Here is a 17,052-nt window from a genome sequence, read left to right on the forward strand (position 1 = left end):
GATCAAATTTACCGCGCTCACAACATCTGTTAAAACCTCATTGAGTTCGGGGCTGAGCTGCCTTGACGCGAGTGCTTCTCGGTGAATGACACAGTGTGTGCCCGTCACATTTTTGTTTCTCTGCAGGCGCTGGCTCTGGCTCGACGACCTTTGAGGTGTGAGTCACAAATGTATATATTTGTGTAATTGTGATCCACACATTATCCTGCTACCCATCCGCGCGAAAGTTTGTTCCGCTTAGCCCCGCCCCCATTAGTTACTGTTGCTATGTCTGTCAAACTTTCGCTCGTACCGAGAAATATAAAGCCTACAGTAAAAATAAGTACCGGTAATTTCCATTTATTTATATAGCGGATTTCACAGACAGAATCACAAAGTGATTTACAGTGTGTATAGAAAATGAAAGCATAGTAAAAAAAAATAATCTAAGAATATAATAATTAAAAAAAAATTTTTTAAGTGAAATTTCCTCCCGTTCCTCGCGCCCCACCTGTCATGTCTCTATTACCCACCAGTGGGGCGCGCCCCACACTTTGAGAAACGCTGCGCTAAGGAGTGTGTAACAACCCACCTGCCGAATCAACTAGCCCTGAAAATGGATGGCGCTGGAGCGTCGGGCCCATACCCGGCCGTCGCCGGCAGCGAGAGCCGCGAGGGCTAGGCCGCGACGAGTAGGATGGCCGCCGCGGTGCGCGCTGAAGCCTCGGGCGCGAGCCCGGGTGGAGCCGCCGCGGGTGCGAGGGACATCGCACCTCCACGCGCTTGGAGGTGCGCTCAGCGCGGCTCCCAGATGATTGCTGCATTGGATCAGTCTCCTTTCTTTAACAGGCAAAAGCTTTATAACCTCACTAATGCCTTGCATCGTCTATATTAGATATATAACAACGGGCGGGTGCGGTGTTGATTAAATGTTCATTCGGGTGGATGCGGATGGTTGACGACTTTTGTGATGCGGTTGCGGATGAAATAATTGCCTACCCGCGCATCTCTAATATATATATATATATATATATATATATACATATATATATATATATATATATATATATATATATATATATATATATATATATATATATATATATATATATATATATATACATATATATATATATATATATATATATATATATATATATATATATATATATATATATATACACCCCCCCAGCGGGTCTTTTGAATATCTCCCTAATTCTGAGGTCTCAAGGTTGGCAAGTATGTGTGTGACAATCATTGGTGCTTTAACTTGAACTTAAAAGTCAACTTACCAGAGACTTAGTGACATACTCCGGCTGCATCCAGTTGTGCAGGTTATCGATGGCATAGTGCAGCTCATTGATCACAATATCAATCTCGGCCAGAATCGCCTCAAATTTAGGCTGATGCAGGGGGAAAAAAAGCAGTGAAGTGACAAACGTGTAATAAACGCATGTGCATGCATGTGTTACCTTCCCAAGGTCCTTGTGCAATGCTTTCAAAATCTCCTCCTCGTTGTCTTTAATCATGGACATGAGCTGAGTGAGCTGAGCACCACGAAACTGCTCCGACGTCGTGACGCCAGAACGGAAACTCCGCCGCAATCTGTCCAAAATGTCACTCTTGGAGTCCATGCTCTCATGTAAAACACACCACAGGAGCAACTAAATATTGACTCATAAAAAAAGAACAGGAAACTTCAGGCAAGTTGTTCAACTCGCCTCACTTGAATAGAAAGAAAATGACTAAGCTTTAGTGAGTTACTTCCTCTACTTCTAACGCTTGGTAGTCCAATGCGGAAATGATCAGTTGCACCAATATTATTTTCCGGGTGGAACAAGTAATAATTAATGTACCTACCTAAGATTTATTCCCCCCTTCCGTTTGAAACCCCCCGGAGCACCGATGACAGTGTGAGGTGTAGTAAGGGGCGTGGGACGCTTTTCGATGGATCTTGGAAAACGAGTCCAGCAGCTGCTTGTAAAAAAACAAAAAAACAAAAAAAAACAATGAAAAAAAAAAAACCCTACTTCCGATTGAAAGTTATGAAAATAAGGGGCGGGCGGTTGGAGCCAATCTACGGTGGCCTAGAAGTGCAAAATAATTACAATTTCATAAAAAAACACAATAAAAAAACAGCACGAGTTGAATTTAAGAAAACAAATGAAACACACTGCAATAAAAAAAAAAAAAAGACAAGCTACTTTATTATTTCAGAAAACACCAAAAGCCTCCGTAGCAGAACCATACTTGCCAACATACTTGCCAACCTTGAGACCTTCAAACTCGGGAGATTTGAGGTGGGCGGGGATAAGGGGGAGGAGTATATTTATAGCTAGAATTAACTGAAATTCAAGTATTTATTTTATATATATATATATATATATATATATATATATATATATATATATATATATATATATATATATATATATATATATATATATATATATATATCAAGTATTTATTATACATGTGTTTTGTGGACTTGGAGAAGGCATTCGACCGTGTCCCTCGGGAAGTCCTGTGGGGAGTGCTCAGAGAGTATGGGGTATCGGACTGTCTGATTGTGGCAGTCCGCTCCCTGTATGCTCAGTGCCAGAGCTTGGTCCGCATTGCCGGCAGTAAGTCGGACACGTTTCCAGTGAGGGTTGGACTCCGCCAAGGCTGCCCTTTGTCACCGATTCTGTTCATAACTTTTATGGACAGAATTTCTAGGCGCAGTCAAGGCGTTGAGGGGATCTGGTTTGGCGGCTGCAGGATTAGGTCTCTGCTTTTTGCAGATGATGTGGTCCTGATGGCTTCATCTGGCCAGGATCTTCAGCTCTCACTGGATCGGTTCGCAGCCGAGTGTGAAGCGACTGGGATGAGAATCAGCACCTCCAAGTCCGAGTCCATGGTTCTCGCCCGGAAAAGGGTAGAGTGCCATCTCCGGGTTGGGGAGGAGATCTTGCCCCAAGTGGAGGAGTTCAAGTACCTCGGAGTCTTGTTCACGAGTGAGGGAAGAGTGGATGGTGAGATCGACAGGCGGATCGGTGCGGCGTCTTCAGTAATGCGGACGCTGTATCGATCCGTTGTGGTGAAGAAGGAGCTGAGCCGGAAGGCAAAGCTCTCAATTTACCGGTCGATCTACGTTCCCATCCTCACCTATGGTCATGAGCTTTGGGTTATGACCGAAAGGACAAGATCACGGGTACAAGCGGCCGAAATGAGTTTCCTCCGCCGGGTGGCGGGGCTCTCCCTTAGAGATAGGGTGAGAAGCTCTGCCATCCGGGGGGAGCTCAAAGTAAAGCCGCTGCTCCTCCACATGGAGAGGAGCCAGATGAGGTGGTTCGGGCATCTGGTCAGGATGCCACCCGAACGCCTCCCTAGGGAGGTGTTTAGGGCACGTCCGACCGGTAGGAGGCCGCGGGGAAGACCCAGGACACGTTGGGAAGACTATGTCTCCCGGCTGGCCTGGGAACGCCTCGGGATCCCCCGGGAGGAGCTGGATGAAGTGGCTGGGGAGAGGGAAGTCTGGGCTTCCCTGCTTAAGCTGCTGCCCCCGCGACCCGACCTCGGATAAGCGGAAGAAGATGGGGATGGATGGATATATATATATATATATATATATATATATATATATATATATATATATATATATATATATATATATATATATATATATATAGTATAGAAAGGGCATCTCTATCATCCTTCAAAATCGCAATAAAAGTACACCTCCAGGCAACTTCAACCCTAAACTAACACCCTCCCCGGATTGTTAATAATCAAATGTAAATAATCAAATGTAGATACTTTTTCTTATGCCTTCTGATCTCTCTCTCTCTCTCTCTCTCTCTCTCTCTCTCTCTCTCTCTCTCTCTCTCTCTCTCTCTCTCTCTCTCTCTCTCTCGCTCTCTCTCTATGTCCACTACTTGCTGTCCATATCCTACCAAGTCAGACCTACACTGTTTCAATATCCATTTCTCTGTTCTCAATTGTTGATGACTGACGTGATGATAACAACCAAACCTAACCCCCCCCCCCCCCCCCATTTAGTGGTCAATTGTACGGAATATGTACTTCGCTGTGCAATCTACTAATAAAAGTCTCAATCAATCAATCAAAATAAAATAAATACTTGACTTTCAGTGGGGGCGGGGTTGAGGGGGGAGGAGTATATTTATAGCTAGGAATACTTGACTTTCAGTGAATGTTGGGTTCTGATGTTGATTTGACCATTGAATTTTGATAATTTCCCAAACCAAATTGTACAACACAAATACAACGTTGAAACAACATGCTCTTTGACAACGTTTATTCAACGTCAGGTTGTGACGTTGACAGTGACGTGCAGTCACTAGAGGTTGTTGATGTGTTGTTGTTGACTGGTCAGTGCTGTCTAAAGCTCAACAGAGTAACCGTGTAATACTCTTCCATATGAGTAGGTGGCAGCAGGTAGATGTCGGAAACAGCGGGAGGCAGGGTGCAGGTAAAAAGGTATCTAATGCTTAAACCAAAACTAAACAAAAGGTGAGTGCCCCTAAGAAAAGGCATTGAAGCTTAGGGAAGGCTATGCAGAACAAAACTAAAACTGAACTGGCTACAAAGTAAACAAAAACAGAATGCTGGAGGACAGCAAAGACTTACTGTGGAGCAAAGACGGCGTCCACAATGTACATCCGAACATGACATGACAATCAATAATGTCCCCACAAAAAAGAATAAAAACAACTAAAATATTCTTGATTGCTAAAACAAAGTAGATGCGGGAAATATCGCTCAAAGGAAGACATGAAACTGCTACAGGAAAATACCCAAAAAAGAGAAAAAGCCATCAAAATAGGAGCGCAAGACAAGAAGTAAAACACTACACACAGGAAAACAGCAGAAAACTCAAAATAAGTCAGGGTGTGATGTGACAGGTGGTGACAGTACACCTACTTTGAGACAAGAGCTATATTGATGCATGCTTGGTTATAGTTTAAAGTCATATCCAACAATTGTGACAACGACTTTTTACTGTCAACTGAGTTTCGTTTTTTAATGATTTCTGCTGGTGGTGTGCCTCCGCATTTTTTCAACGCAAAAAAATGTGCCTTGGCTCAAAAAAGGTTGAAAAACACTGCTCTAAGGTACAGTCTCACATGCTCCTCTATTTATTCGGGAGGTCCCGAGTTAACATCACTGAGGCTGCTTCTGAAGGGAGGGGTAATGCAAGCAGCCCCAGTAGACACAATACATGATTATTCAGAACGAAAATGTGCTGACACTCGTGATTTGGCCCTGTCTCTGTTTTGTCTGCGTTGAGGTACTCGATGTCCGTCCTTGGCTGTCAGCAGGAAACAAACTGCTGATACGAGACAACTCGCAATGGAAGATTACAAGTTGTGCCTTTGCACAGATAGAAAAGTACAACTTCAGCACAATTGATAATAACTATAGCAACGGCCTTTAAGCATAAGAGTTGTGTGATAACTTATACATAATTATTCTAACACATTTTCAAATGTTTCTTAAAAGTTTCAACACAGTCAAGATCACGGAAGGACTGGTGCAGATTGTTCCAGAGTCTGGGAGCTATAGCCTGGAATGCCAGGTCTCCACAGGTTTTAAAAAGAGTTTTTGGGATCTTTAGAAGACCCTGGCCTGAAGACCGGAAGCTGCACCCTGAAGAGTAGGAGCATAGCAAGTCAGTGATGTACTGAGGGCCCCACCATGCAATGCACAGAATGTCAGGACTAAAATGCGGAATTTGACTGGAAGCCAATGAGGACTGGATAAAATGGGGGTAATATGGGCTGTTCTGGGTGCACCGGTCAAAAGTCTGGCAGCTGCATTTTGAGTAAGAGTAGTGCATATCGGGAGTACACACGTCGTAGTCCATGTTCCCACAGTGAAGTTGTTTCACAGGGTCTGAAGAGGACAAGTTCGCCTGTAATCAGGGCCAGCAGAACAAAAGCGTAGGCTCGATACCATTGTTTGAGGGTGATGACTGACAGCTTCTGTCAACTGTCAAACATCTACCGTAACAGCGTGATCATGCTTGCCAGACAACTCAGTCACAGTCGCAAGCACTTTTAGAGCATATTGCTACGTACATTACACACAACACTTAGATGAACTGAAGTTTAAAAAACAAACAAAACAGAAGTAACACAAGCTGATATAGAGCAGCGGCACCAATTGGTATGATCTCATGTTTTTACGATACTTTGTAAGATACGATTGAACACTTGTAAAGGGAATTGTTTGCTTTACGGACAAACAGATAACACATCGCTCATATCCGTTGGCGATCTAACACGCATGCCAGGGACGCATTCAAAAGCTTTGTTTATCCTGAGTGAATATTTTTAAGGACCGGCTTTGCGGCAAAACACACCCGACCCAAAGATGCGGTCAAACAGATGAATACCAGCTGAATACCAGATGACCAGATGATACTTTCAGACCAGACCAGATGAAGTCAGAACAGGCAGAAGTCAGACCAGACCAGATGAAGGTCATACTTTCAGACCAGACCAGATGAATACTGATGAATACTGATGAATACCAGATGAATACCAGATGACCAGATGATACTTTCAGACCAGACCAGATGAATACTGATGAATACAGATGAATACCAGCTGAATACCAGATGACCAGATGATACTTTCAGACCAGACCAGATGAAAGTCATACTTTGATAAGATGTATTTTTCAAGAGTTTTTATATTGAACACGGAAATGCTGTGGTTGTATGTTACATTCAGGTTGACAGTTGAATGCTGTACAACCACATGAGGAAATGTAAAAACGTAAAAAGACTTTGACCGAGAACTGGAATTTCTGGTTTGTTCTAAATAATGACTGTGATACGAACTGGAGCTGTGTGAGTGTACATAGTCTCTGAAGTCACATGTCTTCATTCAGAAGTTAAAGCAAGTTTTTTCAAATGAGAGTATGACTTAATGAGACTTACATTAAATCATTTAGCATAAGGATAATATTTTCGCTCAGAGTTGAATATTTTGGTGCTTTGTATTGTTAAAGATTGAAATAAAAATCAATGTTTTTTTTGTTTGTAGTTGATTTCATAAACTATCAATCAATCAATCAATCAATCAATCAATCAAAGTTTATTTATATAGCTTTTCATCATAAGTGTCTCAAAGGGCTGCACAAGCCACAACATCATCCTCGGCTCAGATCCCACATCAGGCATACTTGCCAACCTTGAGACCTCTGATTTTGGGAGGTGGGGTGTGGGGGTGGGGGCGGAGGCGTGGTTAAGAGGGGAGGAGTATATTTACAGCTAGAATTCACCAAGTTCGTCATGACTTGGTCCTGGGGTTTAGTTTTTCTCGAAGGCAACGGAAAGTTGGCTCGGGCGAGACGGGAATGAAGGTACATTTTTATTTAAACACTATAAATACAAAACAAGGAAGTAAACAAAAGGCGCGCACAATGGCGGAGAACAAACAATGAAACCAAACACTTGCACAAAGGCAAAAACTATGAACAACAAAAAACACTAACTGTGGCAATAATAAACAAAACTTACTTGGCATGGACAAAAAGGAGCAGCGTGAACGATGGACATGAAAAAAGAGTCAGAAATGTGCAGAGCATAAATGTGGGGATGTCACCAGAAAGACAAACTGAAAAACAATTAACTTAAATACTACAGACATGATTAACGAAAACAGGTGCGTGACTCAAAACGTGAAACAGGTGCGTGACGTGACAGGTGAAAACTAATGGGTTGCTATGGTGACAAACAAGAGTGCACAATGAGTCCAAACGTAGAACAGGTGAAACTAATGGGTAATCATGGAAACAAGACAAGGGAGTGAAAAGCCAGAAACTAAAAAGTCCAATAACTAAACAAAACATGACTAAGACAAAACATGATTACACAGACATGACAAAGTCAAGTATTTCATATATATATATATATATATATATATATATATATATATATATATATATATATATATATATATATATATATATAAAAGAAATACTTGACTTTCAGTGAATTCTAGATATAAATATATATTTCTTTTATTATATGTATATATATATGTATATATATATCTATATATACATATATATATATATATATATATATATATATATATATATATATATATAGTATTGTCCTGTTTAAGAGTGTCACAACATTGCTGTTTACGGCAGACGAACTATTTTACGGTAGACGAAAACGTGACTGCTGTTGTTGTGTGTTGTTACCGCGCTGCGAGGACGTTAATGAAACAGCCTAACAATAAACCCACATAAGAAACCAAGAACTCGCCCTCGATCATTCTACAGTTATAATGATTGGGCAGGCACGTTGTTTATATTGTGGGAAAGCGGACTCAGGTCCGCATGGAGCTGGAGGGGGCGTGGCCTCCAGCTCCGCCTGAATTTCGGAAGATTTTCGGGAGAAAATTTGTCCCGGGAGGTTTTCGGGAGAGGCGCTGAATTTCGGGAGTCTTCCGGAAAATCCGGGAGGGTTGGCAAGTATGACATCAAGGCAAGAAAAAACTCAACCCAATGGGATGACAATGAGAAACCTCGGAGGGGACCGCAGATGTGGGGACCCCCCCTGGGCGACCGGTGCAATGGGTGTCGAGTGGATCTAGTTAATGGTGTGAGAGTCCAGTCCATAGTGGGGCCATCTTGAGTGGAGACAAGTCAGCAGCGCAGAGACGTCCCCAACTGATGCACAGATCTATGGTCCACCCCGGGTCCCGACTTTGAACAGCTCGCGCCTCATCTGTGGTCACCTAATAACCTCTCCACGCAGGAGAAGGGGGCCAGAGCAGAAAAGAGACGGCAGATCAACTGGTCTAAAAGGGGGGTCTATTTAAAGGCTAGAGTATACAAATGAGTTTTAAGATGGGACTTAAATGCTTCTACTGAGGTAGCATCTCTAACTGTTACCGGGAGGGCATTCCATAGTACTGGAGCCCCAATAGAAAACGCTCTATAGCCCTCAGACTGTTTTTGGGCTCTGGGAATCACTAATAAGCCGGAGTTCTTGGAACGCCGATTTCTTGCCGGGACATATGGTACAATACAATCGACAAGATAGGACGGAGCTAGACCGTGTAGTATTTTATAGGTAAGTAGTAAAACCTTAAAGTCACATCTTAAGCCAGTGCAGGTGAGCCAGTATAGGTATATATATAAGTATATATGTATATAAAGGTATCAGTGACGTGCAGTCACTAGAGGCAGGTGAGGCGGGGCCTCACCTGCCATCATGGAAAGAAAAAAAATGTAAAAAGAAAAAAACGTTATTAAATTGTTATATATATCCAGTGATTATACTATAAAGTTATTTTCCATTTAACTTCACCAGTTTTAGATTATTTTTATTTAAAATCGCTGAATTTTCACATTTGCCGTTCAAATACTGAGAAGAGACGGTGCGGTGAACAGCAGCCAGTTGAGGCACGTCACTCAGTGCCTCAACATGGATTCCGGACTCGGCTAACTGCTGGCCTGCTGTGCAGTGAGACCGTATTGCTATATGAACTATATTATACATTTCCATAGTTTAGTTAGCTGAGGTATATAATGTACAGTGTATTTTGTCAACAACTGTATGTGTGTAAAGTATTTCTTGTGCTGAGCGATCATAAAACGGCTGCAAAAGACGCACTGGCTGAGGCTCGCCTCCTGCACCCTCGCCGTAGAATGCACGGCAACCCCTGACGGGAGTGTTCTATCAACTAAAACCCACACTTAAACTTTCCACGTGCAAGATTGAATCTATTTAAAAAAGTTATTTCATAAGAAGCCAAAAAGTGCAAAAACAATAATGGAGGAGTTGTGAATGACTGCAGGGCCACAACATTAGGGCCACAACATTAGGGCCACAACATTAGGTACACCTGCATTCTGCAGGTGTACCTAATGTACACTCCTCCAACACGAACATTATTGTTTTTGCACTTTTTGGCTTCTTATTAAATAACTTTTGTAACCTATTTTTATGGGCTTTCCTCTTTGTGATGTTAAGTTCCTGTTATGCGCTGTTATACAGTATATGCCTTGAGCTCTTATTTTGAAGGCGCTAAGAGCGGAAGTGATGACACGTTGGAGTGGAGCGGAAGTTTTTGAAAGAAGGTAAATAAAGTGGTCCTCGTGTAAACTGGAGCCTCCGTGTTTGTTATTTTGTAGTTTCATACAGTATAGGCGACATTTATAAACCCTCGGTTACACTTTTTAAAATAGATTCAATCTTGCACGTGGAAAGTTTAAGTGAGGGCTTTAGTTGATATAACACTCCAATCAGGGGGTGCATTAATCCAGCACAACAGCGGCTCATGGACTTATGTTATAAGTAAAGGTAAGACCATAATAACGTTTTTTTTAATTAAATGTGCTTTTTTGTGTGCTACAGTTTGTATGTGTAAAGTTAAAGTTAAGTTAAAGTAGCAATGATTGTCACACACACACTAGGTGTAATGAAATTTGTCTTCTGCATTTGACCCATCCCCTTGATCACCCCCTGGGAGGTGAGGGGAGCAGTGGGAAGCAGCGGCGCCGCGCCCGGGAATAATTTTTGGTGATTTAACCCCCAATTCCAACCCTTGATGCTGAGTGCCAAGCAGGGAAGAATGCTGGTATGAGCTTTTAAACATAACCCGTTAACTGCTGCCAATCAAATGGTGAATAAGATACTCTTTAGGGTTCATATGTTTGTAAATCTGACTGTGATGAAGTCAGTGCCTCACCAGCCATCAACCTCACCGCACGTCACTGAAAGGTATATACAGTATAGGCCTAATATGATCAAACGTTTTTGTTCTTGTCAAAAGTCTACCTAACAGTTCTAATATATACATTGTATTTTAAGAATGAAGATCCGTGACCCTTTCTGTACAGGCTTCAAAGGTGAAACCCCGGTCAGCTCTGACCAATCAAGTTTGTAGCTTTGACACAAAGTGTCAGATGAATACCGGTACATCCTTTCTGACTTTAAGGAAGTCTGTTAACACTATAAAAATAATACTACGGACCTTATGGACATTGACTCCGACTATTGTGAAAGCAGTAAGTAGCAAGTAAGCAAGTAGCAAGGATACCTCTCTAGCAGCATAAGCCACTAATCCACAAGTATCAAACTCAAGGCCCGAGGGCCAGATGTGGCCCGCCACTTCATTTTATTTGGCCCTCAAAAGCCTGGAAATAATATGCATCAATAAAGTACTGTTTCTAAATACATGTATAATTTATTTCTATTTTGGGAGGAAAAAAAATTATGTACTCCATGTAATCGCAAATTATGTTAACTTAAATATTGTTTAATTATGCAAAAATATATTATCAAACATTCTAACCATTTTTTAAATAGAAATAAATACTAATAGCAATAATTTCAAAGCTATCCATCAAATTGTGCCGTGTAAAAGTAACAATACATTTCATGGTAAAATTGTGAAATTTATTGTGGTTTTTACAGCATTTTTCTGTAAATGAAAAACACAGTACTTTTTTTTTACTGTAATAAACTGCGGTGCCGTTTGGGCATTTACAGTAATACACCGAAAAATCTACAGCTGTTGATTTGCGGTAAAAAAACAAAAAAAACTGGCAGTGCAGTTGCCAAAATTTTACTGTAAAATTGCAGTTTTTTTTATTTACAGTAAAAAAAAAAGTACATTTTACAGGAAAATTCTGGCCACTGAGCTGCCATTTTAAAATTTTTTTTTTTTTTTACCATAAAAACAGCAGTACTGTTTTTCCACTTAAAGTAATATACACTAAATTTTTAGGTGATATTATTGCAACTTACCATATTTTTTTACATTTTAGTTCTAGTAAAATTCATCAAAAAATGGTGTAGTAATAGTATTCACTGTTAGAAACGGCCCTCTGGGGCCGAACATAACTGCGATGTGGCCCTCAGTTAAAAACGACTTTGACACCTCTGCACTAATCTATTTAGTTAAATGGGAACAGACAACGAAGACGGCTATTTTTGGACAAGTGAGTATTTAGAAAAACGAATAATCTCCAAGTTCAGCTGCAAAAACAGGATAAACAACATTCGCACTGCCATGTTGGTAAAGTTGAGAGTAGACCTCAACTTTGAAGTGGTACACCATGCAAGTGCACTTCCATCCACTAGTGGTCACTATTGTGCAAGTGGATCTCATATGTCTTGTCTTTTCTATCAGTCTGTATTAACATGTACTCTTGATGTCAAAATGTAAAACTTATGTTGCGGGGAAAATAGTTCTCCTAACTAAGAAATAAAAACAGGATTTATATCAAAAGAATGCATTCATTAGATATTAAGTGTGAGATTTTGAGGACCTGCTATTGATCAAAGGTTTACACTTTGCTGGGGCTCCACTAATACAAACCCCGTTTCCATATGAGTTGGGAAAATGTGTTAGATGTAAATATAAACGGAATACAATGATTTGCAAATCATTTTCAACCCATATTCAATTGAATGCACTACAAAGACAACATATTTGATGTTCAAACTGATAAACATTTTTTTTTTTGTGCAAATAATCATTAACTTTAGAATTTGATGCCAGCAACACGTGACAAAGAAGTTGGGAAAGGTGGCAATAAATACTGATAAAGTTGAGGAATGCTCATCAAACACTTATTTGGAACATCCCACAGGTGAACAGGCTAATTGGGAACAGGTGGGTGCCATGATTGGGTATAAAAATTCACAAACAATTCATTCACAAACAAGGATGGGGCGAGGGTCACCACTTTGTCAGCAAATGCGTGAGCAAATTGTTGAACAGTTTAAGAAAAACCTTTCTCAACCAGCTATTGCAAGGAATTTAGGGATTTCACCATCTACGCTCCGTAATATCATCAAAGAGTTCAGAGAATCTGGAGAAATCACTGCACGTAAGCAGCTAAGCCCGTGACCTTCGATCCCTCAGGCTGTACTGCATCAACAAGCGACATCAGTGTCTAAAGGATATCACCACATGGGCTCAGGAACACTTCAGAAACCCACTGTCAGTAACTACAGTTGGTCGCTACATCTGTAAGTGCAAGTTAAAACTCTCCTATGCAAGGCGAAAACCGTTTATCAACAACACCCAGAAACGCCGTCGGCTTCGCTGGGCCTGAGCTCATCTAAGATGGACTGATACAAAGTGGAAAAGTGTTCTGTGGTCTGACGAGTCCACGTTTCAAATTGTTTTTGGAAACTGTGGACGTCGTGTCCTCCGGACCAAAGAGGAAAAGAACCATCCGGATTGTGATAGGCGCAAAGTTGAAAATCCAGCATGTGTGATGGTATGGGGGTGTATTAGTGCCCAAGACATGGGTAACTTACACATCTGTGAAGGCACCATTAATGCTGAAAGGTACATACAGGTTTTGGAGCAACATATACAAACCCCGTTTCCATATGTGTTGAGAAATTGTGTTAGATGTAAATATAAACGGAATACAATGATTTGCAAATCCTTTTCAACCCATATTCAGTTGAATGCACTACAAAGACAACATACTTAAAGTTCAAACTGATAAACTTTTTTTTTTTTTTGCAAATAATAATTAACTTAGAATTTCATGGCTGCAACACGTGACAAAGTAGTTGGGAAAGGGCATGTTCACCACTGTGTTACATCACCTTTCCTTTTAACAACACTCAGTAAACGATTGGGAACTGAGGAGACACATTTTTTAAACTTCTCAGGTGGAATTCTTTCCCATTCTTGCTTGATGTACAGCTTAAGTTGTTCAACAGTCCGGGGGTCTTCATTGTGCTATTTTAGGCTTCATAATGCGCCACACATTTTCAATAAGAGACCCACATTCTATTACTATGAAGCCACGTTGATGTAACACGTGGCTTGGCATTGTCTTGCTGAAATAAGCAGGGGCGTCCATGGTAACGTTGCTTGGATGGCAACATATGTTGCTCCAAAACCTGTATGTACCTTTCAGCATTAATGGCGCCTTCACCGATGTGTAAGTTACCCATGTCTTGGGCACTAATACACCCCCATACCATCACACATGCTGGCTTTTACACTTTGCGCCTATAACAATCCGGATGGTTCTTTTCCTCTTTGGTCCGGAGGACACGACGTCCACAGTTTCCAAAAACAATTTGAAATGTGGACTCGTCAGACCACAGAACACTTTTCCACTTTGTATCAGTCCATCTTAGATGAGCTCAGGCCCAGCGAAGCCGACGGCGTTTCTGGGTGTTGTTGATAAACGGTTTTCGCCTTGTATAGGAGAGTTTTAACTTGCACTTACAGATGTAGCGACCAACTGTAGTTACTGACAGTGGGTTTCTGAAGTGTTCCTGAGCCCATGTGGTGATATCCTTTACACACTGATGTCGCTTGTTGATGCAGTACAGCCTGAGGGATCGAAGGTCACGGGCTTAGCTGCTTACGTGCAGTGAAGGCGCCTGTGGAAGACCCTTGCTTCCGGGTGAGTTCTCAGGACCATTCCAGGGAAGGCATTATCGTGAGATGGTTTAGACTTCTTTATTTTTCGGGAACAGAGTCTTTGGCGTGATTTTCAGCAGCTGCCTTTTCTTACGTGAGCACACGAATGGTTTCCTTCGGTCCGCCGTCTGCTTTTCAGCAGCACGTCGCCTTTGGCGTGCTTTTCAGCAGCTGCCTTTTCTCCGTCTCGCTCTCGCGGTGTACTGTGCTCCGCGTCTTGCCTCTGGCTCTCCACCTCTCCTCTCGTCTCTCTCGGCTGTCACCCTTTTATACACAGACAGATAATCTGATTGTGCTCAGCTGCCCGACCCACGCACCTGTAGTCCATTTGGACGCGGGTCCGCAGACCACGCCCCCTCGCCGCTATCTTGGAGCGGGCCCGGTGTCGGACCGCCGGCCCCGCCTCTCCACAGCGCCATTAATGCTGAAAGGTACATACAGGTTTTGGAGCAACATATGTTGCCATCCAAGCAACGTTACCATGGACGCCCCTGCTTATTTCAGCAAGACAATGCCAAGCCACGTGTTACATCAACGTGGCTTCATAGTAAAAGAGTGCAGGTACTAGACTGGCCTGCCTGTAGTCCAGACCTGATCTGTGTGGCGCATTATGAAGCCTAAAATAGCACAGCGGAGACCCCCGGACTGTTGAACAACTTAAGCTGTACATCAAGCAAGAATGGGAAAGAATTCCACCTGAGAAGCTTCAAAAATGTGTCTCCTCAGTTCCCAAACCTTTACTGAGTGTTGTTAAAAGGAAAGGCCATGTAACACAGTGGTGAACATGCCCTTTCCCAACTACTTTGGCACGTGTTGCAGCCATGAAATTCTAAGTTAATTATTATTTACAAAAAAATATATAAAGTTTATGAGTTTGAACATCAAATATGTTGTCTTTGTAGCATATTCAATTGAATATGGGTTGAAAATGATTTGCAAATCGTTGTATTCCGTTTATATTTCCTAACTCATATAGAAACAGGGTTATAATAAGGCCATGCCGAATAAGGCATTAATAAGTACTTAATGATTAGTTAAGAGCCAATATTGTAATGGTTGGACTAAGGGGAGGTGACGGCGACAGACACTAGATGGCAGTATGTACAATGATTTATTATATATATATATATATATAATAATCAAACAATACAAATATAAACTAAGGAAAATGGAGTGTGAACTAGATCCAAAAGTATATGTGGTGTGTGGCTATGTGCAGGGCCGGCCCGTGGCTTAGGCCGTATAGGCAAATGCTAAGGGCGCCGTCCATCAGGGGGCGCCACGCCAGTGCCACAAATGTTGGAGAAAAAAAAGAAAAAAGTTTGTACTATTATTTCTAAATACAAAAAATAATCCCACGTTAATTAAAATGCAAAGTAAAGCCTATTTAATAGAAATATTATTTGTTACAACATTACTTTTTATTTACACCATACTTGCCAACCCTCCCGGATTTTCCAAGAGACTCCCGAAATTCAGCGCCTCTCCCGAAAACCTCCCGGGACAAATTTTCTCCCGAAAATCTCCCGAAATTCAGGCGGAGCTGGAAGCCACGCCCCCTCCAGCTCCATGCGGACCTGAGTGACGTCAGGTGCGCAACACCGCGTAAATCGTTGGCCAACCAAAAAGTAACCCCAGTACGCTATAGCCAACATTCACCAGGAGATGGCAACAGACAAACATAGATCACTCTATTACATTCCTCCCCTTTTAGAAATGTATAGAAGTTACTCAAAATAAATAAACAACCCAACCAAAAAATGCAGCAGCTCAATTAAAAAACTGTACTTAAGCCACATTCTTTTTTTTTTTTTTTAGAACTGAACGCTTAACCCTCATTTGTAAAAAATAACATGCTTATTATACAAGCAGTATTTGTACACATTGAACACAGATTTTTATACTGTCTTCAGAGATTCAGTTTTTTTGGTGGTACTCGAAACCTTTCTGGGTACCTGCGAAAGGGTGTTCAGCATGGTTAGAAAAATAGTGACAGAGAATAGAACAAGGATGGACAATTCAACCCTTAACTCAACAATGAGTAGATGAGTGTTATGTGTGTGTATATGTGTAAATAAATGAACACTGAAATTCAAGTATTTATTTTATTTATATATATATAAATATATATATATATATATATATATATATATATATATATATATATATATATATATATATATATATATATATATATATATATATATATATTAGAGATGCGCGGTTTGCGGGCACAACCGCGGAGTCCGCAGATTATCCGCGGATCGGGCAGATGAAATTAAAAAAAATTAGATTTTATCCGCGGGTTGGGTCGGGTGGTTGAAAAAAAAAAAAGAAAAGATTTTTAAATAGATTCAGGCGGGTGGCAGTTAAACCAATTCGGAAATATATATATATAGTTAAATGTTGTTACCCACATACGAAAAACGAGCAGGCACCTGCAGCATATGCCACAACAGAAGAAAAAAAAAAAAAGAGATGGACACTTTTACGGAGCGGAGAAGGGACGCCTCGCCGGGGTCCGGGACCGAGGCCCCTTCCCCCGAGAGGGCCCCACCGGGAGCCGTAGCTGAGGCGATCCGCGAGAAGGGCCCGACGCACGTCCAGGGTCACCACCGCACCCACCGCACCGACA

At 41.5% G+C, this 17,052-nt stretch overlaps 2 protein-coding genes across 3 annotated transcripts in view; both read right to left on the reverse strand.

The window, feature by feature from the left end:
* The window catches only part of aldh3b1 (aldehyde dehydrogenase 3 family, member B1), a 41,823-nt gene extending 39,854 nt beyond the window's left edge, over positions 1–1,969 (reverse strand). Inside the window, exons 1-3 of one of the 2 annotated variants that reach the window (XM_061973832.1) lie at positions 1,840–1,969; positions 1,452–1,616; positions 1,272–1,382 (exon numbers count right to left, since the gene is read on the reverse strand). In XM_061973832.1, coding sequence (XP_061829816.1) covers positions 1,272–1,382; positions 1,452–1,613 — 273 coding nt within the window. In that variant the 5' untranslated portion in view covers positions 1,614–1,616; positions 1,840–1,969. Of the gene's footprint in view, positions 1–1,271; positions 1,383–1,451; positions 1,644–1,839 lie in introns of both variants that reach the window. The other variant, XM_061973831.1, reaches the window with a different exon arrangement.
* Positions 1,970–14,780: 12,811 nt separating this feature from the next.
* Positions 14,781–17,052, reverse strand: part of fam20cl (family with sequence similarity 20 member C, like) — a 56,592-nt gene continuing 54,320 nt past the window's right edge. The window contains exon 11 of the mRNA XM_061973826.1: positions 14,781–14,809. Within this exon, the coding sequence (XP_061829810.1) occupies positions 14,781–14,809 (29 nt within the window). The remainder of the gene's footprint in view (positions 14,810–17,052) is intronic.

The sequence above is a fragment of the Nerophis lumbriciformis genome, linkage group LG22 (genome assembly GCF_033978685.3).
Source record: "Nerophis lumbriciformis linkage group LG22, RoL_Nlum_v2.1, whole genome shotgun sequence".
Classification (NCBI taxonomy): Eukaryota; Metazoa; Chordata; class Actinopteri; order Syngnathiformes; family Syngnathidae; genus Nerophis; species Nerophis lumbriciformis.